Source organism: Rhinoderma darwinii, chromosome 6, assembly GCF_050947455.1.
Source record: "Rhinoderma darwinii isolate aRhiDar2 chromosome 6, aRhiDar2.hap1, whole genome shotgun sequence".
Taxonomy (NCBI): Eukaryota; Metazoa; Chordata; class Amphibia; order Anura; family Rhinodermatidae; genus Rhinoderma; species Rhinoderma darwinii.
The window spans coordinates 132,024,773-132,051,946 of NC_134692.1; the positions used below are offsets into that span (position 1 = coordinate 132,024,773).

Genomic DNA, 27,174 nt, shown 5'->3' on the forward strand with positions numbered 1-27,174 from the left:
AACATTATTTAACCTGCTTGGTGAACACCATTAAAAATAAAAATGAAACTCCAGAATCGCTGTTTTTTGGTCCCCTCATCTCCTACGAAAAATGGAATGAAAAGTGATCAAAAATTCTCATGTACCACAAAATGGGATCAATAATATCTACAGCTCGCCCCGCAAAAAATAATCCCTAACGCCGCTCAATCGACGGAAAAATAAAAAGATATGGCGGCACAAAACAATATTTTTTTCAACAATTCGCTTTTTCCTTGTAAATTTTCTGCGCGGATTTGCATGCAGCAAATCCGCAGAGTAATACAGTACCAGCACAGTCAATGAGTTTTCAAGAAATTTCATGTACACACTGCGGTATTTTTCAGGACGGAAATTGACCTGCGGTGCGTATTTTAAAATCTGTAACATGTCAATTTATCTTGCATTGCCACATGCGAATTGTTTCTGCCTAGTGCTGAGGAAAATCGCACCAAAATCCGCCGCATAAAAACGCACCGAAAAAATGCAACTAGACGTAAGAACCGCACTGAAAAATTCAGGACTAGGTGCGGTTTTTACCTGCGTATTGCTGCGGTTTTGGTGCGTAAATTCCGCAGCAAAATACGCAACGTGTGCATGTAGCCTAAAAGTAGTAAAACATTAAAAAATATATATATAAATTTGGTATCGCCGTAATCGTATTGACCTATAGAATAAAGTTGTCATGTTGTTTTTCCCGCAGAGTGAACGCCAAAGAAACGAATCCCAAAAAACAATAGCGGAATCACTGGGGGTTTTTTTCCCATTCCACCCCACAAATATTTTTTTCCAGTTTCCTAGTACCGTACATTACATGGTACAATAAATGGTGCCATGAAAAAAGGCCATGTCTATAAACATATAAAAAAAAGTTACGGCTTATGGAAGGTGGGGAGGAAAAAGCTCAAATAAAATCTAAAAAATGAGGAGGGAAGGGGTCCCTGAGCTCCTTAGTATGACCCATACTACTAGCAATTTCATGGCTTTGTGCTTGATTTCATGCACCTGTTTGCAATGGGTGTAACTGAAACACCTGAACTCAATAATTAGAAGGGGTGTCCACATAATTTTGGCCATATATTATATGTCTATTGCAGGGCCTGAGGGGAAGCATGACAGAGATTCACCCTTGGATATCTTTTGAATCCCTGTGCCATGCAACGCCCATAGCCACTAGATTAACAATACTATATATGTTTTATCTGGACTGTTCCTTTAAAGGGGTGGGGGTCCCCAGCAATCAAACATTTATCACCTGTTCTGTGGCTAGGGGATAAACATATTTGGTGGGGAAAACCCCTTTAAAGCATTTGCTCTGATCACCTGGTAATACTAGAAAATATAAGTTTCTTTGAACTTTGTGTTGTGCTTTTCCTCTGTTACACATCCTGGTAATATATAAATAAATTGACCACTGGGTATTATTACTTGTCAGAGGCCGGTGTCTGCCATTGTTCAATGAGTTTGGACACTGCCAGAGAAGCAGCATGGTAACAACCAGTTCTCAATATATACACTTCCAGGAGGAATAACAGAGGCACAGCAAGGAGTTCTAAGAAAATATGCTCTATGCAGCAATTCTCTGCTCCAGCTAATTAATAGTCTAAATTTCATCGGGACAACCCCTTTACAGAACAGGTGGGCATCCAGGACTGATGGAGGCCCCTAAATAGTGGGGCAATTGCCCTTTAATCTGCGCCTTGATCGCAGAGAATATTTTTTAAGTAAGTATGGATACTTGTAGGAGTGATTTCCATCTATCACACCCCATTAAGTGGTGTCATGTTTTTGTGGGTGTCCTTAGTTTTTATATTAGTTAATAAAACAGAAATTCCACCACTGGGAGAATAGAAAAGAAAAAGTATGTTATTTCCTACATCAGCCATTAGGAGGCGCTGCAGGACTAAATCTGCACAGTCCCATGCCTATGAGTGATGTGGGAGATCCTGTACTAGAGGCAGGCAGTGATTCCAGGGGCAGATAGTGAATCACAGGTAGGCAGAACTAGCACCTGGAGCTGCCAAGAAAGAAGCCCAGTGATGCACAACCTCAGCCTGCAAATGGAAAATTCCCAGCACTGAAGGATTAATAAACCAAGCAGCAGCCTCCTGTACAGCTCCACAGCTCCTGTGCCTGCCACTGAGACCCTGGATCCTACAGGTGAGAGCAATGTGATAACATGTAATAATGTCACTGATATCACACGAAATACACGGAGACAGGGAGGACTTATTGTAAGAATTGGGGAAATATGGCTTCCCCTAAATATCTATCACAGATCCATCAATCTATCTATCCATCTAATATCTATCTATCTATCTATCTATCTATCTATCTATCTATCGCCATCTATCTATCTAATATCTATCTATCTATCTATCTATCTATCTAATATCTACCTATCTATCTATCTATCTATCTATCTATCTATCTCCCTATCTATCTATTTATCTATCTATCCATCCATCCATCTAATATCTATCGCCATCTATCTATCTATCTATCTATCTATCTATCTATCTATCTATCTATCTATCTATCTATCTATCTATCTCCATCTATCTATCTAATATCTATCTATCTCTATCTATCCATCCATCCATCTAATATCTATCTATATCTATCTATCTATCTATCTATCTATCTATCTATCTATCTAATATCTACCTATCTATTTATCTATCTATCCATCCATCCATCTAATATCTATCTATCTATCTATCTATCTATCTATCTATCTATCTATCTATCTCCATCTATCTATCTATCTCCATCTATCTATCTATCTATCTATCTCCATCTATCTATCTAATATCTATCTATCTATCTATCTCTATCTATCCATCCATCCATCTAATATCTATCTATCTCTATCTATCTATCTATCTATCTATCTATCTATCTATCTATCTATCTCTATCTATCTATCTATCTATCTAATATCTACCTATCTATTTATCTATCCATCCATCCATCTAATATCTATCTATCTATCATCTATCTATCTATCTACCTATCTAATCTATCTATCTATCCTTCTCCTATCTATCTATCTATCTATCTATCTATCTATCTATCTATCTATCTATCTATCTATCTATCTATCTATCTATCTATCTATCTATCATGTATCTATCATGTATCTATCTATCTATCTATCTATCTATCTATCTATCTATCTATCTATCTATCTATCTATCTATCTATCTATCTATCTATCTATCTCCATCTATCTATCTAATATCTATCTATCTCTCTATATATCTATCATCTATCTATCTATCTATTATCTATCTATCTATCTATCTATCTATCTATCTATCTATCTATCTATCTATCTATCTATCATGTATCTATCTATCTATCTATCTATCTATCTATCTATCTATCTATCTATCTATCTATCCAATTGCCCTCTTTTTGAGTTCCAGGATCATATCTACTTGTATATCAATATATCACATCTATCTATCTATCTATCTATCTATCTCATATCTATCTATCTATCTATCTATCTATCTATCTATCTCATATCTATCTATCTATCTATCTATCTATCTATCATCTATCTATCTATCTATCTATCTATCTATCTATCTATCTATCTATCTATCTATCATACATGTATACAGAATTCTTAGTAGATGTAATGTACATGATGCTTTTGATAGTTTTGGATTTTTGTGATATACAATGTGACACCTGAGCATTATATGAGCTCGGCCACGGTCACACTGTCTTCTTGGCATCCACAATCTGCTTTGTCATGAGTGCTGCTATTTTTAATACAGATCCACATGTGCTGCACCCGCTCGTCCTATAGAAATTTCCTCCGGGATAATAGTGAGGTTATCCCAGGTCCTCCCAAATGCCACATGTCATCTCCGCCCTGGAATCTAATGTTACAGCGGCGGGATATGAATAGCTCAGGATGACTTTATAGAGTTCACATCCCCAGCTCCTTCAGTCTATGAGTAAGAATAAGTACAATAGGCCAGACTGGCTCTACCTGTCATGGGATCTAGTCCTTACTGCTTCAGACCAGACCTGGCCAGGTGCATAGACAAGAACATTCACTTCATTCTTGGACAATCTTTATGAGAGCTAAGGGTGAGACACGGATCCTGTTCACATTCAACATCCAGATCCCTCAGACAGGTGAGGTCTATATTTTGGCTTGGTGATCGCAACAACGACCCCCCCCCCCCCTTTCCCCTTTTCCCCCAATGGAAAAACAAAGGGGGCGTTTATTAATAGCATATCGCAGGATTGGTGTCTTATTGGTGCGTCATATATTTTGAGTCTTTTATATCATATATATATATATATACCTTTTATAGGAGAGCGCACTGTCCTATATTCAAGCCCAACGTCACTCGAAACCCTCAAACCCAATATCTTACTATCTTACTTGCTTCAGGTCATTTGTACTTTTTTCTTGGCTTCACATGGTCAAAAATAATTTTTAACTCCGGTCCTTAACCTGGCAGTGCTGCTATTTGGGTGGTATGGGAAAGGAGATGCCCAGGGGCCAGCTCTCCAGTGCCACCGATCTCCGCTTATATGACCTCTTTATATCTGACGTGTCAGATTTCGGGGTTTGCTACTTGAGTTTTTTATTGGAGCACAGTATTACCGCAGAACTGTAGTTGGCCATTTAGGGTCCGTTCACACGGCAGATGTGTAAAGCAGAAAAATCCGAGACTGATTTTAAGAGAAAACAACCTCTGAATCCAGCCGTTTTTGGAACTGATTTTTGCAAGCGTTTTTGAAACATATTTTTGAGGTGTATTTTCGAAGCGTTTTTTTGCAGCGTCAATGGAAAATCAGCTTATAAAACGTTTCAAGAAGTGGCGTGTCCCTTCTTTTTTACGAAGCGTATTTTTACCGGGAGTTTTTTAATTCAGTGGCATAAAAATACGCCTCATATCAACTACACAGAATATTTATCATTGAAATTGAGATAGATAGATAGATAGATAGATAGATAGATAGATAGATAGATAGATAGATAGATAGATAGATAGATAGATAGATAGATAGATAGATAGATAGATAGATATGAGATAGATAGATAGATAGATAGATAGATAGATAGATAGATAGATAGATAGATAGATAGATAGATAGATAGATAGATAGATAGATAGATAGATAGATAGATATGAGTAGATAGATAGATAGATAGATAGATAGATAGATATGAGATAGATATGAGATAGATAGATAGATAGATAGATAGATAGATAGATAGATAGATAGATAGATAGATAGATAGATAGATAGATAGATAGATAGATAGATAGATAGATAGATAGATAGATAGATAGATATGGGATAGATAGATAGATAGATATGGGATAGATAGATAGATAGATAGATAGATAGATATGGGATAGATAGATAGATAGATAGATAGATAGATAGATAGATAGATAGATAGATAGATAGATAGATAGATAGATATGAGTAGATAGATAGATAGATAGATAGATATGAGATAGATATGAGATAGATAGATAGATAGATAGATAGATAGATAGATAGATAGATAGATAGATAGATAGATAGATAGATAGATAGATAGATAGATATGGGATAGATAGATAGATAGATATGGGATAGATAGATAGATAGATAGATAGATAGATAGATAGATAGATAGATAGATAGATAGATAGATAGATAGATAGATAGATAGATAGATAGACTCACTCATCATTTTTCAATGAGCCCCACAAGTCTCTCTGATATTCTTCTGGAATCCCAAATTGTGGTCACTGCAGATATTTATTGTCGAGCTTGTAGTCACGATCTTCCCAAATCAGACTTTTGGACTTTGGGGAACCAACATACAAACCAAATAAATTTTCTGTTTTATAATTTGTGAAGAATTTTAAATTTTGTCAATGCAAAATTATTATGTTCCATGAATGTTCCAGGAATTATCGGCTCGTGTACGACATAGTTGCATCACATTATTCAGCACGCGCACACAATGCACAATGCAGCCACGTTCCACAGACACAATGTAACGCCCCAATATTAAAACTGATGACAATAAGATGGTTGTGTATTTATATCAAACAAGAATATAAGATGCTGGAATCCGATATGTGATCGCATTCGATCCTAATGTGTTTCCTTCAGTCTGGTTGGGCTCTGCTACATCTAAACTATTCCGCTCTGCTTGAGCTGTACTCATTAACGAGCAGAAGATCTATCATTGATGCCAACTTTGCTTCAGCTTGATGAGTGAGAAGGAACTATGTGTGTCTAGGTATGCACTTATACAAGCAAACGGCTGAAGACCTGCCACATATCACATATTAAGAGACCTGATTGCCAGGAAGGGTTAACTGAGTATGGCAGAAAGTTAAAAAATGCTGCAGACTGCAATGTATTGAAGAATGTATCTTACGTGTTCCAGATTCATCATGTCTAACGGTCCTAAGAAGAAACTTACCCAGAAGCTCAAGAAGAACCTTCCTGTGACGGGTCCCCAAGCTCCAACCTTGTATGAGTTGATGCAATGGTACTGCCTGACCACCAACACGCACGGCTGCCGCAGAATAGTGGTGTCTAAAGGTCGTCTACGTAAATGGATTTGGATTGTCCTCACATTGATTGCGGTGGCGCTGATCTTCTGGCAGTGCGCCTTGCTGCTTATGTCCTATTACACCGTGAGTGTGTCCATCACCGTGAACTTCCAGAAGATCACATTTCCTGCCGTCACCATCTGCAACATGAACCCCTACAAGTAAGAAAACTGGGGATTCCTGTCATTGTAAGGGGTGGTTGAATTGAGGGAATTCAGCTTTTATTTGCAACAATATCATTGAAGTCAATCACCTCTCAAAGCCAAAATTTCAGGTGTGATTACCTATGTTACCCCCAATGTCTCATCCCCCCAATTAGTTAAAAGGAGGCCCTATTATGGTGCCGGGTTTGCCACCCAGGACAAAAGGACATCGTGTTTGTTTCCCCCTCCATGCCCTTTCGTAACCTTGAAGGTCCTCTAGAGAGGGGAGTCCTGCACTGGTTGTGCCAAAGGAGATAAGGCTGGACCCCTCTCTACAAGGGACCCTTTAAAGCCGCATGGTCTGCCTTTATGTATCTACGCCCTTGCCTCTCATGTCCCACTCACAGGGGTCTAAGAAGCTGAGATATGAGGAGCTGTTTGTTGGGGTCCTCACAGCTGGTTTAGCTTTGCCTCTGTCTGCCAGTAACTTTCTTTCCAGGTCCGACAAAATAGTGTCTATGGAGGGTGGGTCTGGTTTTTTTTTACCCTGCAGAACCAGGACCACGTTAGTCAGGGAAAGACCTGTGCGTGTGAGTGTCACAACTAAGACCTATACATACTGTATTTCCTAGCATCTATATCCTGGTATACATATATCCTAGCATCTATATCCAGGTATACATATATCCTAGCATCTATATCCAGGTATACATATATAATACCATCTATATCCAAGTATACATATATAATACCATCTATATCCAGGTATACATATATCCTACCATCTATATCCAGGTATACATATATCCTAGCATCATTATTCAGGTATAAGTATATCCTAGCATCTATATCCATGTATACATATATCCTAGCATCTATATCCTGGTATACATATATCCTAGCATCTAAATCCTGGTATACATATATCCTAGCATCTATATCCAGGTATACATATATCCTAGCATCTATATCCTGGTATACATATATCCTATCATCTATATCCAGGTATACATATATCCTAGCATCTATATCCAGGTATACATATATCCTAGCATCTATATCCTGGTATACATATATCCTATCATCTATATCCAGGTATACATATATCCTAGCATCTATATCCAGGTATACATATATCCTAGCATCTATATCCTGGTATACATATATCCTAGCATCTATATCCTGGTATACATATATCCTAGCATCTATATCCAGGTATACATATATCCTAGCATCTATATCCAGGTATACATATATCCTAGCATCTATATCCAGGTATACATATATCCTAGCATCTATATCCAGGTATACATATATCCTAGCATCTATATTCAGGTATACATATATCCTAGCATCTATATCCAGGTATACATATATCCTAGCATCTATATTCAGGTATACATATATCCTAGCATCTATATCCAGGTATACATATATCCTAGCATCTATATTCAGGTATACATATATCCTAGCATCTATATCCAGGTATACATATATCCTAGCATCTATATCCAGGTATACATATATCCTAGCATCTATATCCTGGTATACATATATCCTAGCATCTATATCCAGGTATACATATATCCTAGCATCTATATCCAGGTATACATATATCCTAGCATCTATATTCAGGTATACATATATCCTAGCATCTATATCCAGGTATACATATATCCTAGCATCTATATCCAGGTATACATATATCCTAGCATCTATATTCAGGTATACATATATCCTAGCATCTATATCCAGGTATACATATATCCTAGCATCTATATCCAGGTATACATATATCCTAGCATCTATATCCAGGTATACATATATCCTAGCATCTATATCCAGGTATACATATATCCTAGCATCTATATCCAGGTATACATATATCCTAGCATCTATATCCAGGTATACATATATCCTAGCATCATTATTCAGGTATAAGTATATACTAGCATCTATATCCAGATATACATATATCCTAGCATCTATATCCAGGTATACATATATCCTAGCATCTATATCCAGGTATACATATATCCTAGCATCTATATCCAGGTATACATATATCCTAGCATCTATATCCAGGTATACATATATCCTAGCATCTATATCCAGGTATACATATATCCTAGCATCTATATCCAAGTATACATATATCCTAGCATCTATATCCAGGTATACATATATCCTAGCATCTATATCCAGGTATACATATATCCTAGCATCTATATCCAGGTATACATATATCCTAGCATCTATATCCAGGTATACATATATCCTAGCATCTATATCCTGGTATACATATATCCTAGCATCTATATCCAGGTATACATATATCCTAGCATCTATATCCAAGTATACATATATCCTAGCATCTATATCCAGGTATACATATATCCTAGCATCTATATCCTGGTATACATATATCCTATCATCTATATCCAGGTATACATATATCCTAGCATCTATATCCAGGTATACATATATCCTAGCATCTATATCCTGGTATACATATATCCTATCATCTATATCCAGGTATACATATATCCTAGCATCTATATCCAGGTATAAGTATATCCTAGCATCTATATCCAGGTATACATATATCCTAGCATCTATATCCAGGTATACATATATCCTAGCATCTATATCCAGGTATACATATATCCTAGCATCTATATCCAGGTATACATATATCCTAGCATCTATATCCAGGTATAAGTATATCCTAGCATCTATATCCAGGTATACATATATCCTAGCATCTATATCCAGGTATAAGTATATCCTAGCATCTATATCCAGGTATACATATATCCTAGCATCTATATCCAGGTATACATATATCCTAGCATCTATATCCAAGTATACATATATCCTAGCATCTATATCCAAGTATACATATATCCTAGCATCTATATCCAAGTATACATATATCCTAGCATCTATATCCAGGTATACATATATCCTAGCATCTATATCCAGGTAGTAATAATAATAATAATAATAATAATCTTTATATAGCGTCAACATATTACGCAGCACTTTACAATTTAGAGGGACTATGAAACAAACAATATCAGACATTACATAGTGACACAGTTAATTTACAATTCAAACCTGACGAGTGAGGACCCTGCTCGCAAGAGCTTATATATCCTAGCATATATATCCAGGTATACGTATATCTCAGCATCTATAGCCAGGTAAACATATTTTAGCATCTATAGTTAGGTATACATATATCCTAACATATAAATCCAGGTATACATATATTTTAGCATCTATATCCAAGTAAACATATATTTTAGCTACATAGGTTGGAAAAGTTCATACTTTATAATCAAAGCTGATGGTAACTCATACAGTAAACCTAGAAAGGTGCTAGAACATTACGCGGACGGACAGACAACTGATTTTAATAAATTCTATGTAATGCTTCATGTCTCCTGTGGTGGCGCTGCAGGGGAATGGAACACTTTTTGCCATTTTTCCAATGATTACAGCTGATCACTGTAATCCAGCTTTGTAACGCATTGTGATCAGTTTATTGTGGGGGAACTCTTCTAAAACATATATGAATTTTCCATAGTGAACATCCCCTTTATATCACTACTCGCAGCCCAGAGCACTTTCAGCCCTTTTGTGTCTATGGCAGAAGATATAGGATCAAGAGCTATCCTATGTATTCTATATTGTGGTATTATATGATATGCTTATTAATAGCAAACAGCCGTTTTTATGTTGAATATACAGTTGTCAGGGTGCGATCTGTGCCCCGGGATACTTCACTATTCAGTGCGTGTGTTCTGGAATTTACTTTTTCTAGGAACAAAATGTCAGATGAAACATAAATTCACATTCTGCTATCAATTTATCATTTTTTTTCTCCGTACTACTGAGCTTACAATAGTTTTAGGAACCGTAGGAGACAATTCAGTTGAGTAAGGTCACAAGGAGTTTGGACGGGATCCCAGACTGGGACTCCAGGATGGTTGAGTGTAATCGCCTCACGGCTGCTCCCTCCTTTGGCTTGGTTCTCAGTAGTCCTTAGTAAACTGTAGTTCTTAGAGAGTTATTCCCATTTTTGGTCAAGGAACTGGGTGAAGCCGACCTGTAGACCGAGCCACAACTAGTGATGGTCAAACTCAGGAGAGCTGGTGTCTGAAGCACTGGCGGACATATGGGCATAACCTATGTGCATGGACCCTGTATGGCAGCACACAGGGTCCATTAGGTTCCATATAACAGACCCATAAACCCTCAATGGGCCACACTATATTGTCTCTGTGAGGTATCACTTCTACCTCTATAATACAACAGCCAATGGAGAAAAAAACAGTGTGCCTCAATATAAAATCAGTCACACAGAGGTACAGTATGGGCCTATAGGTGTTGTACACAACATGGATCCCAGGGGCATAGCTATAGGGGGTGAACAGGTAGCAGTCACACCTGGGCTATGGTACCCTAGGAGGTCTAAAGGCCCGTCTGCCACATAAGAAGGCACCAGTACTATAAATGGCACATGGTAAGTGGGGGCCTTAACGATTGTTGTTGTTTTTTCTAGTTATTTGATTTGGGATTTTGTATGATACTGTCGAGAATATGGTGTTATAGTGACTAACATCTGTATTAAGCCCGGAACACCCGCAGTTCTACTAAACCGATCTTAGATCACTGTGGAACCCTATAGTGATCTAAGCTTATTTCAGTAGACTTGCAGGTGGTCTGGAAATTGCTGCTGTATTACGGCTGCGTGAAACAGGCCGGCCATACAGTCAGATAGCTGTCGGCCAAATGCCCATTCGGCCAATAGTTACTCCTCTTGACCCCCTCATACACATGCACGCTCGGCTCTGTCGGGACACTGTCATTCACATAAGATAGTTGGCCGGTTCTGCCGAAAGTAATCAGGTTTGGCCGACGTTCATCTAATGTGTATTGATTTCTGTGGCTTCTATAATGATCCTGATTATTGTATTGTGTGGGTCATTCCACCACGTGGGGTCTACTGAATTTTTGCTCTCCTCTTGGGGACAGCTCAGCTTGGCCCTGTCACCCCTTCTTATTGGTAGGGTGAACTTGCTAGGGATGGATCGACCATCTGAAGGCCACTGTAGAAAGTCTTCTCCAATGGTTTAGAAAAAGGACAAAAATTGGGCAGACAAGCACCAGGTTGTCCGGTAACAGGAGAGTGGTGTGACGGTATGGAAAAAGCACCCAATTGTGGAAGCTCCCCGTAGTCTATGTACATACTGTATATAGGAAATTCTTTATTTTTGTCTTGCTCGAAGTAGTCGGAGTCTTTGTTACAACTCCACCTGTCCCGGCCTCTGTAGTGAACTTGATGTATGTGAAATATGTGTTTATCCTTTACACATAATGTAACACATTCTTCAACGGAGCACTTAAAAAGTACAAGTGGACTGGTTTTATGGTATGTTACTTAAAAACATGCACATAGATGCTATCTGCCCTGCACTTAATGTATATAAGAAAGACATGAGGCCATGCAGGGTCTTTGCCTTACTGTGCATGGTACGGCAAGAAGCAGCAATTTGGGAAACATTTATGTTTTTTATCAAAAAGATATTGTAGAAGATTTATAAAAACGACTACAAAACTTTCCACAATCAGCAATGTCTCTGCACAATGAGAGGGAGGTGTTCTCTCACTGTGATTGGTTGCTAAGAAAAACTGGGAGAGAAAGGGGTTGGGTTCTCTGAGTGACCTGGTGACAGAGATATTCGTCTTTGATAGCTAATATGGCTGACAGGAAGTAGATGTCAGATAGCTACTACCTGTTTGATTAACTGAAGGCAGGAGAAGTCAGCTGAACTTATAAGTGAAGTGACAACACATAAGGATTAAGGGATCATCATCAGGTTTTCCGTTTTGACTTGAGATTTGGTTTAGACAGTTCCTATGTTATAAATATAGATCTAGAAGAGGGAAAAAAATGAAATTCAACGCTTTAAATATATAATTGTTATCTCATGCAAAGTAATTATGACTTGGGAGTATAATTGTGTACTTGTGAAAGGGCTGAATCATTGCCTGCATCTAAGGCCGTGTCGGTATTTTGTGATCTCACGTGATGTCCAGACACGTTTGTTGATCACACGTCTCAGGAAGCACGGGAACTTTCAATTAAAGAGGCATAGACACACATGTTCCCACATCTAAGTAAAATCTGAAATTAGCAGGGTAGTAATTTATCTCCGTGCATAGAGATATCACCAGTGTCATACATACCATGGTGGCAGACCAAGCAGCTGCTATGGGGCCCATGAAAAAAGGGGCCCCAGCTCAGACTAGCTCTATCCACCACTCCCCTCTACACAGCAACATTAGCAAATAAATGACAGGAAAATGGCCAGAGAGTCATGACACCCTTCTCTCCTACAAAAGGGAGCCGCGTTTTAATTTCTGCAATGGGGACCACCCTGCTCTATGTATGCCATTGGATATAGCATTTACTACCCGTTGTTTTATTGCATCCGGTGTATCTAGTAAATCATATCTTGTAAATATATTACATGAGGTATCTTGTAGCCAAGAGCTGCATTCACAATTCTGGTGCCTTCAGAGCTGAAATCTACCAGCATTCTCTGCTTTTTCAGTGTCTGCAAAGAGCTTGCACTGATGATTTGCATTCTGTGAAGTGTAGTCCATATACAATGAACTGTAGAGTGCAGGGTCAGGACGAGGGGTTGGCAAGGTCAGGACAAGGGGTCGGCAGAGTAGACGGCTGCCTAGGGCGCCATTGAGGTAGGGGAGTGAGTTTGATGGATTGGACACTCTGATCAAGGTTCTGATAATACTGTGGGTGAGGGGGTACGATGAGCACTGATAGAGTGATCTAATGTAAGAAGAAATAACCGTCTCACTGCATTATAGAAGCTCAGCTAAGCTGTTAGGGTTGTGTCTGTGGACAAGCTTGCTGTCTGTTATAGCAATCTGTAGAATTATGAATTCAGCTCTGGAGTATAATACAGGCTGTAACTCAGGATCAGTACAGCATAAGTAATTAAGATATTTACAAAGTTACTCAACTTTTTATATAGATTATATCTATTTCTGAACTGCAAAAGTGTTCTGAAAGTTGGACATACCCTTTAAAATCTGATATGTCCCAGGATATGATGGACAGTTCGCGTCTGTGATTATCTACCATTAGGACTGGAAGAAAGGAAATTTATTTGCTATCTACTTACAAATCCAATTCAAGAATATCTCTCCCTGCTATCTAAATGCTAAATATATTATAGCTAATACTAGATGAAAGCCTTGCTTCTTCTTCATTCATCCTTCACATACAGTGCAAATAAGAAAATACATCGCGTCATCTGTAAGTGCCGTCAGTTCCTTGCAGGAACGATACACAGACGTGAGAATATTGTAGCTGCTTTATATAACCCGCGGTTATAGATGAGATGAAGGAATGCATTGTTCCTGTTTCTATATCCTCAGGCTATTGTATAAAGTAATACATTGTAACAACTTCCTCTGTCCTTTAAACACTAATAACGTGTTTTGCCTAATAAACATTCAGAATTTTAAAAAAAATATCTCTTACAATATCTATTGTCTGTATCCATTTTCTCTAGAACTATTTGAATCTATATTTTATATAATCATCCAGGCAAAATCGATACATTGTGTTATTACTAGTGCAGGTTGTTAGGGGGCGGGGCATGACACAGGAAGAACATCAAAGAGAGAATCCCTGTGTCATGCTCCGCCCCCTCAGGCCCTGCATTAGATATAACTATTTCTTAGGGAGTCAAAGTGAATTTCCACCTTCTAACACCATGTCATTTTTTGGTCCGGCATTCTGTGCTAATTCATTTTAAAATATCCGTTTTAAAAAAATAAAGCTTTAAATCCTATGTATAGTCATAGAGCTAATTGTTAAAATTGTGGCTGACTGCAGCGACCACTAGGGGGAGTATATAAACAGTATGCAGTAAGCTCCTAGGCTCCCTCTAGTGGTGGCTGCAGGCAACTAGAATTTATTTACCTGCCTAACAAAACTGTAACGCCAAGAATCCTGCAGTTGTCGGGACATGCTGGGAATTGTAACTTTCACAAAAGCTGTGGAGCCACAAATTGAAGAACACCGCTCTAGACTGATTGCACTTGACTTGTACGATCTATAATAAATATACATTATTTTTGCAGGTATAGTACCATTAAACAATATGTGGGCGGATTGGAAACAGAGACTGTGAATACGCTCAATAAAATATATGGATATACAAAATCCCAAAGTCGCAGGCGCAGAGATGCGGAGACACCACTAGAAATCCCGGCAGAGGAGTTTGATTTTCTCAAAAAGATTAAATTGTTTGAGGTGAAAAACATAAATGGCGATGAGATCGATACCGAAGAGATTCCCACACGGAAAAGGAGCAGAATGAACGCCAGAGTCATTCCCAGGAATACAGACACGGCTCCTGGGAACATTGTGGGCTACAAGATGGTAATTAATACAGACCGCTCTCCACTTTCTCTTATGCTTTCTAAAAGATCTCCGACTTGGGCATCATGCACACGGCCATATTTCGGCTCTGAGTCATAATAGAGCTGCCATAGAGGTACATTGTGCTGTACTGTACCACCGATGACATACGGAGGCATATGGAGGTTGTTTTTGTTCGATTCTGTACGAATCCAAAAATGGTGGCACTCTCCATTGGATACCATATATATGGAGCCATTCTACCCTAGATGCATTACTTGTAGGGCAGAATTGCTCCGTACACACGGCACCCGACAGAACTTATCCATCAGAACTGGAGAGCTCCGTACTGGGAAGCCATACAGCCTCTGTGCACTGCCATAGAGATACATGTACGTAGCCAAAATATATGGATTTATGTTGTATCGGTCCGTGAAACTATTCCCATAGACTGCTATGGTTGCATACTGTGCCTAAGCCGTATATATAAAATCTGGGGCACACGTGTTTTTTCACATGTTCACAGAATTTCTTCTAGGAGAGAATGCAAAGCATCATCATAATACCAGGTAGCAGTACAAAGAGTGTCTACAGATCCGTAATATGGACCTGTAGACACTCCACTGTACAGGGACTGCGCCATTTTACAGTTGAAGTCCTGGACGGGATCTACATAACATGTCTTTTGGTTAATTCATATTCACAATTGCATTTAAAATTTGTCTAATTTCTACTTGGAATCAGTCAACGCTGTGCTGACAGACACACCCCTTAGAAGCTTAGCTATGCATATAATTCCTATAGTACCATATACTCTGCTGCATTGCCTTGTGGGAAATATAATTATTCTCTTCACCGGATTACTGTACAGTACTGCGGGTGTTTGTCTATATCTCCCAGAATGCAAATCATAAGATTATATTCGGTAAAGACTCTGAACCAACAAGGGGTGCTTGAAGATGTGAGCTCAGAGTTAAAGTTCAGCTAAACGTTTGACAAACTTCTGACATGTTATAGTGACATGTCAGAAGTTTGGATTGGTGGGGGTCCGATCACTGAGACCCCCACCAATCGCTAGACCGAAGGAGCTGAAGCACTCGTGTGAGCTCTCTGCCGCTTCGTGTCTGTTCGTTTTTTTCCGAAAATAAATATATTGGTGTACGTACTCAATAGACAGACTATGAGCCTGTACTCCGATACATCGGCTTTCCGGAAAAAGCCGAATCGACACGAAGCGGCTGAGGGCTCACACGAGCGCTTCAGCTCCTTCGTTCTAGCGATTGGTGGGGGTCTCAGTGCTCGGACCCCCACCAATCCAAACTTCTGACATGTCACTATAACATGTCAGAAGTTTGTCAAACGTTTAGCTGCACTTTAACTCTGAGCTCACATCTTCAAGCACCCCTTGTTGGTTCAGAGTCTTTACCGAATATAATCTTATGATTTGCAAGTATTTCCATAAACTTAAGGTACGTTTTAAAAGATTCGACCTTCATTTGACTTTTGCAGTCGGATCTTGTTATTCCAACCTTAATTGTATCTTTTTTTTAATCACATTATGTGTATCATTTGTTTGCTATTTCATTTATTATTGTTTTTATTTATTTTTTATTTATTGATATATGACATTTTCCCATTTTTATCTTGCCACAGTGCGATTATATCAACGTCACCGACTGCGCATTATTTACTTTTAGTTCGGCCATCAACGCAATCCAGGACTGGTACCGGCTACACTATATGAACATCCTGGCAAAAATACCTATGGAGAAGAAGATTGAGATGGGATATTCAGCTGATGAGCTGTTGGTCACTTGTATTTTTGACGGCATGCCCTGTGATTCTCGGTTAGTAGTATATCCAGTTATTTTGTTTTTCCCAGTCCTATACCAAGAGAATTATTTTCGATTTTTATTTTTTTTAGGGTACTTTTCTTTACATTGAGACAATGTTTATAAACTATTTTGTAGACCCCCCCCCCCCTCCCCCAAATTTAAGGCTGTATGTTGTATTTCAAAATCTCATCTTGTATTATTATACTATAGCTATTTTATGACTGATAGCTGTCTCCGTTCAAGTAAACGAAAACCCTAAGGTTATATTCACATGTCGGAGATTTGTTGCCGAAATATCTCAACGGGGTTTGCAAAAATCCATGCACATGCTGCAGGATCAACCCCATTTAGATGTCTGGAATTGTTTTTTTTCAGTCAGACTAGTTTCTGCAATAGATCTGCCAAGAACAGAAGATTGCATTCCTAGCTTTCTTAATGCATGTGGGCTGTCATGTGGGCTGTCATGTGGACATTCCTACCGCAGAGTGTTTGCATTATTTCCTTATGTACTATTCCAAGTAAGCAGAAAAGGCACAGGAATATGACTTAACAAACACAAGATTGACAGATGGGAGAACAGGAAATGCCGGTTTATAGCTGTATGCTTATTCTGTGACCGGGTGACAAAAGACAACTCTCCATATGCTTGACAATGGATACCTATGGCTGAATTCTCCAGTTACAGAAATCAGAGCATTTCCGTAAATTTTCACAAATGTGCTTGGAGAGCTTGGGACCGGTAGGACAGTAGAGTCCATTTTCGTGCAAGGTCCAGTCACGTTTTCTACAGAATACGCAATGTAAAGAAAGAGAAATGTCGATTACACAGGGTTATTATAGATCAGTCACTCACCGATCCAGTTCAGCATTAACATATTTTAATAACGGCCTTATGCAAATTTCCAGATAATGGCGGTGTATTGTAATCTAGACAATGCCGGATATGAATCCTCTGTAGGCATGAACAACTAATAGCAATTACATAAAAATCCACAAATTCATTTGTTTAATGAAGAAAAGTCCTTGTTTTTGGAGTGTCCAAGTATGTAGTGAGTGTCTTCAGCCTACTGCTATTCGGAATAGTAGATCCGATTAGCGTGTGACTCATTCATAATCTGGAAGTGACCAAGTGGTGAGATAGGCGGCCAGAACTGTAGTCACCTTGGACCTTGAAATATATACTGTGGATACGGTGAAGGTAGTCCTCTGGATGTATACTGTATTTGGACAATCACTCGAAGTCCATTTCTATGGAAAGTCCTAAGTCCAATTCTCCAACATTGGAGTTAACCCTTCCTTATTGGCAACATTCGTAAAGGGAGTAGCACACTACTGTGTTCTTCTACAACGCATTGTAAGGGGGTTTCAAATTCTAATCATGGGATGTGGTGGTAAAGGAAGGGGCCCCATTTTGATGTTAAACCTCAGGAATTAGGTTTCCATACCAGTGAGTTGATAGCCAATGTTTTTAAGAACATTATCCCTATCGCGAGATGTCTGTCTCTTCTTGTAGATGATAGTTGAACTTTGCACTATACGTTGTAATTTAGGCTAAGACTGTGTTAATTTCCAACACAGGAACTTTACCCTTTTCCACCACTCACTATATGGCAACTGCTACACCTTCAATGATCAACAACAGGGACAGTTGTTGGAGTCCTCCATGGGTGGTGCCGAGGCTGGTAAGAACCCGTTCGTTATTGCATACATTTTGTAAAGTATATATTAGCTGTTGCCAGAAGGGTGCAGTCTCTATATTAACAATCTTGGGGCTCTTTGACCGTAGGGCTGAAATTGGTCATCTACACTGATGAAGAAGATTACAACCCATTCTTGGCCACAGCAGCAGGTGTCAAGTTACTAGTGCATGATCAAAATGATTTTCCATTCATTGAAGAATCAGGGACGGAACTTGAGACGGCTACTGAAACTTCTATTGGGATGCAACTGGTAGGTGAAGGATTTTTGATTTGTGTAACCCTTGAATTGTGTTGTAACTATACACTACACGTCCACAATCATGAGGTTCTACTAGAGCAGTATAGTCCAACTGGCCCTCAAGATGGTTGTGATACTTCAAGACTTCTTCTGTTTTCACATCTCAGCTCGACTTGGTCTACTCTGTGGCCTCTGACTACTATTATATGGACTGGACTTTCTGGATGACTTAAATAGGGTCTATCACCTCTCCTGACATGTCTATTTTAGTAAATACTTGTATTCCCCATGAAATAACAATTCTAGTGCATCTTTTCTTAGATCCCTGCGTCGTTCCATTCCTCTGTTATTCCTCCTAGAAATTTATGAATACATTCCCAACGGTGTAACCATTCCCCTTGTCCAAGGGGCGTTTCCTACACAGTCTCACACTGTCAGTACTGATTGGACAGTTTCAGCCTGTGTAGAAACACGCCTCCAACTGGTAACACCCAGTCAATTTATTCATAAATTTCTAGGAGGAATAATAGAGGAACGGCACAAGTAAAGATGCTCCAGAATTGATATTTCATGGAGAATACAATTATTTACATTATGTCATAAGGGCCACACAGGTAGAGGTCCAAAAGCTTGGACCCCGACTATGTAAAAAATGAATGGGTTCATCTCTGTATTGAAATCAATGAGGGTAATAGAAACCTATTAGTAAGACCACCATATTATGTCATCACTGCCATAGAATAATCTAGACAACCTGATGCAAGGACAATATGGTGTCTTTCTTTTTCAATCTTCCATATAATGGTTGATACAGTTGTTCCAGGGGATGTGATTTATATAATGATGTGTGATAGCATGACACACTGGAGCTGAGCATGAACAAATGATGCTACCGAAGTCCACATAGCAGCAGCAAGAATTAGGTTTAGTTAAATATGATGCCAGGTAATTGGTGTCTGTCAGGTCTGTCAGGCAGTTCTGGATTGTAGAGATAAGATTATAAATGACTTGGAGAAAATATAGACCAGTAATGAAAGGATATATTCTAATATTATTTTTTTGTTTTCTAGACGGAATCTACAAAGTTAAGTAGTCCGTATAGCGACTGCACCATCGATGGAAGTGACGTCCCTGTTCAAAACCTGTACAACAAAAAATATACCTTTCAGGTGAATGCCAGGTTCTAAAAATATATTTGCATAATATACACTGGCGAGATAAATAGCTAGATATACAGTATATGAGAGAGATCTAGATGGATGGATGGATAGATGGAAAGAAGGATAGCTGGATAGATGGAAAGATGGATGGATGGAAAGATGGATGGATAGATGGAAAGATGGATGGAAAGATGGATAGCTGGAAAGATGGATGGAAAGATGGATGGAAAGATTAATTAATAGATGGATAGCTGGAAAGATGGATGGAAAGATGGATGGAAAGATTAATTAATAGATGGATAGCTGGAAAGATGAATTAATAGATGGATAGATGAGAAGATGGAAAGATGGATAGATGGAATGACTAATTATTAGATGGAAAGATAGATGATAGATAGATAGATAGATAGATAGATAGATAGATAGATAGATAGATAGATAGATAGATAGATAGATAGATAGATAGATAGATAGATAGATAGATAGATAGATAGATTAATTAATGGATGGAAAGATGGGTAGATGGAAAGATTAATTGATAGATGAGAAGATGGAATGATGGATAGATGGATGAATGGAAAGACAGATAAATATTATGATGCCAGTTCCTTGGATATCTAACAATTAACAATTGCCAAAAAGTGCTTAGCATCTATGTTACACATTAAATAATATATGTATGTCCATACTCCACGCAGATCTGCCTGTACTCGTGTTTCCAGAAGGAGATGGTGAAAACCTGCGGATGTGCCCACTATGACCAGCCATTGCCCGAAGGGGCGAAATACTGCAATTATGATGAATTCCCAAGTTGGAGTAAGTTGTTTTCTTAATATCATTTGTTTTCTTGAAAGAGCTAAATTATAAAGTTAAAGTAATTTGCACCTTTGTTTACAATCAATTGGAATGATGACAAAAGGCAGTCATATGGTTACAGCCAAATAGTTCACAGGAACTAGTGACATCACTTAGCGCATGGCAAGTCAATTCCTGAGCCACTGATGGTGGAGCAGATGACAGTCTACTGTAGCTCCATCATTCTATACATGAACCAGGCGGCTCAGGATGAAGAGAGCTAAAGTCGCTTTTGAAATTGAATTCCCAATTTTACAAAATCGAAACGATGAGACAGCGTTAAGTTATTAGGATTATAAAGGGAAGGCTGTTTTTTTCAGAATTGTTTAACTATATATATAGTTTCATGATAATAGTTTTCTAAACCCGACTATTGATCATTTACTTATTTCATTCTCCCCCTTGTGTTTTTCCAGTGTATTGTTACATTCAGCTGCATAAACAATTTGTCCAGGAAGAGATGGGATGTCAGAGTATTTGCCGCGAGTCTTGCAGGTGAGATTAAAACTGAATGCATGTATTAGTTATATTTGCTTCTTCCCTGTGGCTACACAAGACAACTGCCATCGCAGTTCCCATACAGGTTGCCAAAGAGCTTTGCCAGGCTCCTACCTATTTAAAGGAACATTCCAGACACTGCATCAGAGCCTAGTATAGTGCCTGAGGGGGTGGAGCATGACACACGAATTCCAAAAACACCAGTGAGAGAATTCCTGTGTCAAGCTCCGCCCCCTCAGGCACTGCTCTAGACATAACACAGTGTATCAGTTGTGCCCAGAGTTTTCCTTTAAGCAGTCATATATATATATAAATTGGAACCACATCTGAATTCTGAGACTTCTTAACTCTTAGCAATTATTCTTACCTAACAGGAACAAGAACAATTGGTTGGCTCCAGCTGACCTTGCCAGTTTGCTTCTTGATCCTTTCCATCTCCCCCAGGACTTCTCTGGTTACTGTACCTCTTTTGTTCTTCTCTAGCCATGTCTTGTGTGTTGCTATAGGAAATGATGTGTTAGACACGCATATAAACAGAATATATATTTTTGTCTTTTCAGTTTTAAAGAATGGACATTTACAAGAAGTGTGGCTAAATGGCCCTCATTAAGTGCGGAGGTAAGACGATCGTGGTCCCTTCAAACTGATGTTTTTCTAAAAGCTAACCATACAAGAGATGCTTACCATTGCTCCTACTTAAGAAAACCATCAGATCTCTATGGCATGTGTCCTTTGGGAGTGTCTTTACCTTCTCTAAGGAAAAGTGAAAAACCCCTCTAAATGTGACATCTAGTTTAACAGTCCAGGCACCCGTCATTACCATGTGTACAGACCCCGTATAATACATGAAGTCCCTACGTATACGTATTATGGGCGCATAGGCATCCCATTGGGCCCCACGAGGTACCATATTCTCCCTTAGTAGCAATCCTTCTAGGGCAAAATACCTCCATAATACAACATTGTCACAGAATCCATAGGAGATTGCCTCTATGTTCCTCTGTATGAAATTGGAGGCCCACGGTGGTGCAGTATACGCCCATGGGCCCCTTTTTACGGATATATACAGCACGGATCCATAATTTGGCCATGTACAAAGGACTTAAGTAGTGATTTCTTAAAGGGGTTGTCTAGGCACGGACAAGTGATGACCTATGCCCTATCCAGAGGATAGGTCATCAGTATATGATCGGTGGGGGTCCAACACACGGACCCTGCACCGATCAGCTGCCTCCGGGCACCGGATGTCCATGCCAGAAGCAGATGGCTCCAGTCCTTGAATAGCAGCCAAGCTGCTGTACTGCAATATTCAAGTGAATAGGAGCAGAGTTGCCGTTCTACAGCACGGCCACTATGCAGTGGTCGGAGCCATCTGCTTTTGGCATGGACATCCAATGCCCGGAGGCAGCCGGAGCAGCTGATCGGTGCCGGCTCCGGGTGTTGGACCCCCACCGATCATATACTGATGACCTATCCTGTGGATAGGTCATCAACTGTCCATGCCTGGATAACCCCTTTAAGGAAGAGTAAAGAAAGAAAAGGTTTACAGATAATATGGCGAATATTAAGTACCCTATACCTGTGTGTCTATGGAAATGGATCTGTGTCTATAATTAGCTTTACCTAGGAGAATCAACCTTATTATCTGACAGTTTTTATATTTTCTATCTTTTCAATCAGGAGTGGACACTGCGAGTTCTGTCCTGGGAGCTAGGGAGCCGATTAGGCAAAAATCTGACCAAGTAAGTCTCTGCAGATACCTCAAGCGCCATAGACGAAAAGAGAAACTAAGATCAATAGCTTTCACTAGGGTTAATCACCTTTCAACATTTTCGTTGCCCTAAAAGAGAAATCCCCAGCCAATTGTTGTTTTAATACTGTAGCAACAATAGCCAAGAATAATTGTCAAAGGGGATGTCTGGTTTAGAAAACCCAATTTCAAATACCCTATTAAAGAATTTGGAATTAAACAAAGGGGTCCCTCGTTCAGGACCCTAACCTATTAGCCAGCACAAAGAGCAGCATCTGGAAGACCTGACATGTTCATACAATACATGGAAAGCCCATTGATTTCAGTGGGAACGGTGTAATGCTTCAACTCTCCTGTGGTGGCGCTGCAAGGAAATTGAACACTTACTGCCAGGTTCCCCAACATTTACAGCTGATCACTGAGATTCCCAGCAGCCAGACGTCCTGTGATCAGCTTATCGTCGGGGAACCCTTCTAGCAAAAAGGGACTGTACAAAGTGGACTACCCCTTTAAGTATGACTGATAAATTATCCAACCAATAGGATTATTTCATGTATATATATATATATATATATATATATATATATGTTACGTAATGTAGTAACACCAGCGTTATCTTGCTTGTCTGCTCTGGTATCTCACCTGTATTGCATTACCTCTCTGTCATCCTCATAATAAAGCTGGTTCCATATCAAATAACTATCCCTATGAATGCTCAGTTTGTAATTAATTATTAGGGCCTGTTCACATCAGCGTTGGCTTTCCGTTCCGGGGTTCCGTCGGAGGTTTCCATTGGGTGAACCCCGCAATGGAAAGTTAAACTGAAACCACAGCTTCCGTTTCCATCACCATTGATATCAATGGTGACAGAAACATTGCTAATGGTTTCCGTTCGTCACCATTCCGGCAGGTTTCCGTTTTAATGACGGAATCAATAGCGCAGTCGACTTTATATTATTTATAAGCCTACTTATGAGCAGCGGAGAAATCCACTATGTATTCACCTACGTTGTACATGGCCCCGTTAAATATATATAATGACTTTTTTACCGGAAGGACAGCATTGATCTTAATTTAGTCACAATTGGTCCACATGGTCTTAGTATTTAAGTTGATAGCACCTGCTTCAATATGTTCACGTACTTAGCATTCTCCTTCTGCTTTATCTTTTTAGAAATGATCTGGCAAATCTTGACATCTTCTACCAAGACTTGAACCTTAGAACTATTGATGAAAATCCTTCCTCAAGTGTAAGTCCTCACGCTCTGCCACCTGTGACGCAACCTCCATAGTTTTAGTTACTTCTGTCACTTCAGGCCTTGGGCGCTTTGGGCTTAGGAAATATGGCCATTGCAGGTTAAAGGTTTCTTAGTCTTAGAAGCAGAACGACTAACTGACCTTGTTTTCTTTCTATAGCTTTCAAATCTTCTTGCAAACTTTGGAGGTCAACTGGGACTTTGGATGAGTTGTTCTATGGTCTGCGTTCTTGAGATTGTAGAGATATTCCTCATTGACTCTTTTTGGGTGGTCTTACGCCAGAAGTGGCAAAAGCTCATTAAATGGTGGAAAAATCGTAAGGACCGAGACATCGGGCAGTACCCTGGCACTATGGTTGGTCATGACAACCCTTGCTTAACAGATGAGGATCCACCTACGTTTAATACAGCTCTACAGCTACCTCACGCGGACATCTGCCAAGTACCAAGAACACCGCCTCCGTTGTACAAGTCTCTTCAGATACCATCAGATTTCATTGAGAATCCTCCCGACTTTGACGATGAAATAGAAGTAGAACAATTGTAAAGTAATCGTTTTGTTCTGGAGACACGTTTCCTTAAGAGAAAACCTTATTGTACAGACTTTTGTTTAGAAGCCATAGTTCAAAAGGGATGCGAAAACTAAAGCTACATAAGGGTTGGTTGCGTTTGAAAACCAATCTAGAGACATTTATTGCTTTGGAAGACTCCAGGGCTACTTATATGTAAAATTCTCATTAGCTAATGTTTTATATATGGTGCTAGATCGCTATTTACTATAGAAGGTCTTCTATCCCTCACAATGTGCTGCAACTGTGTTGACGGAAAAGTCAATATTTATTACTGGGTTCCATCTGAGCTTTCCGTCGGAGGAACCCAGCAACGGAATCCACCATAGGTTTCCATTTGTACCATTATTGATTTTAATGGTGACAGATCCGGTGCAAATGGTTTCCGGTTGTCTCCGTTTGGATTCCGTTAATGGGTTCCCCTGACGGAAAGCTCAGATGAAACTCATGAATGGAGTCCTGACGTAGATGTGAACGAAGCCTTACTCTGATTTTTTTTTTTGCACATCTTGGTCCTCTGAAGGGTTATCCAGGTTGATGTCGTTGTCTGGATACTAGTAGATCCCTCATATCAGTAAGTTGGCCAAATACACCATAGCCTTTAGCCAATGTGACCATTCTGAAAATGGCCGTAGCATAGTATCAAAACAATTCTAATCTATATAAATCTGTAAAGCAGAAGATATTATTGACATGTTGGAATTTTTTTCTCGCCATATTAACGTTTAGATGCAGTGATTCAGTCATAATGACCAGCTGACAGTCATTTTATGTGTCGTTAATTCAAGTGTTTCTATTATAATATCACTGACACCCTGATAGACAACACCATTTATGTTTCTTTACAAAGATCATGATTAAAAAACATTTTATGTATCAGTAGCATTGATAGCACTGGACACCAGGGATATGTGCCCCAGGTCTAATTCCTGGTGCCCCGGATCTCTCGGCGCCAGTGATCTCTAAATTCAATTGAATCTGTGTCTTCCTCCGGTGCCCTATGGTGGCCCAGGTATGTTCATAGGCTACCAAGACCCTAGGTATGGATGGTTGGAAAATCAAAAAGTCTATGGCCATCTTGAGATAAGAATGAATATCCTGACCACATTGTTGAATTAAGAAATGGATTCATAAGATCAAAACATATGTAGCTTCCTCAGGTTTACAATGTGTAACCAAAATCACCAACAGCTAACCAGATCTTCATGTTGAGCCATCTGAATGTAGAGCTTGTGCGCTTGAATAGGTGCAACATATGGTGCCAATGAATTATTTTTCTAGAAAAAAATCAAAAACTCTACAACCTTGGTTGCCACAGAGAACCGAAGATCATCTAACGCCGTTCTTCTATATTTTTCCAATTACTAAAATGTCGAAATCATGACTCTTTAGTTTTGAATGATCCTGACAATTTTAAGTGACTACAGAATAATATTTGTTTTATATTTTACTGTTGTCAATATGCTAGGGGACAATTGTGCTGTGCACAAAATGCTGCTATATACAGTAATTATTGGCCTGTTCTATGGCCACAGAAGAAGGGGTCAATCTATATGTTCTGTATCAATGTACGCACCTTCAGGTTAAAAAAAAAAAAGTTGAATGTACTCCATGTTTTAATTATCGCGTGCCTCAACTTGGGCATGAGAGTTGGTATACGCACATAGTAAAGTTTAACGATACATGGTGGAATTCATATATATGTATGAGGCATATATGCATATGATGTTATATTGAACATAGTTTGAAGTGAATATTTTTTTAAATAAAGTCTTGTGAACAAGTGTGACTGCGTGTCAATGAATCGAACACTACCTATGAACTGGTTAGCTTGCAACCATCTAGATTTATGACCCTTCAGTCATTGGGGGTTGGGTTGAGTTAATGTGTTCCTGAAAAAAATTAAGCTTCTTATGGGTAAATATATTTTAGCCTATCATGACACTGTTGTGAAAAACCCCTATATTACTTTATATCACTCATTTCGAGCCCTAAGGGAACCCCAACTAGCCATGTTTGGATGATTTTCTCAATTTTTAAAGCTTATATTTATGGTTGTCAACCTGCCATGTTATGAGAGTCTAAA

The 27,174-nt window shown here is 39.0% G+C and overlaps 1 protein-coding gene across 1 annotated transcript; it reads left to right on the forward strand.

Moving 5' to 3' along the window:
* On the forward strand, positions 1–26,871 carry SCNN1G (sodium channel epithelial 1 subunit gamma). The gene is made up of 13 exons (XM_075831430.1): positions 1–2,178; positions 6,449–6,778; positions 14,948–15,248; positions 16,881–17,074; positions 18,641–18,744; positions 18,849–19,012; positions 20,071–20,169; positions 20,859–20,976; positions 21,432–21,510; positions 22,074–22,131; positions 23,194–23,255; positions 24,438–24,513; positions 24,680–26,871. Exons 2-13 carry the CDS (start codon positions 6,456–6,458, stop codon positions 25,064–25,066), a joined length of 1,965 nt encoding a protein of 654 aa, XP_075687545.1. The 5' UTR covers positions 1–2,178; positions 6,449–6,455; the 3' UTR covers positions 25,067–26,871.
* The last annotated feature ends 303 nt before the right edge of the window (positions 26,872–27,174 follow it).

Coding starts and splice junctions, on each gene's coding strand:
- SCNN1G (XM_075831430.1), top strand. CDS start 6,456: ATGTCTAACGGTCCTAAGAAGAAACTTACCCAGAAGCTCAAGAAGAAC. Junction 15,249..16,880: donor ACATTGTGGGCTACAAGATG/GTAATTAATACA, acceptor ATCTTGCCACAG/TGCGATTATATCAACGTCAC. Junction 19,013..20,070: donor CTTCTATTGGGATGCAACTG/GTAGGTGAAGGA, acceptor TTTGTTTTCTAG/ACGGAATCTACAAAGTTAAG.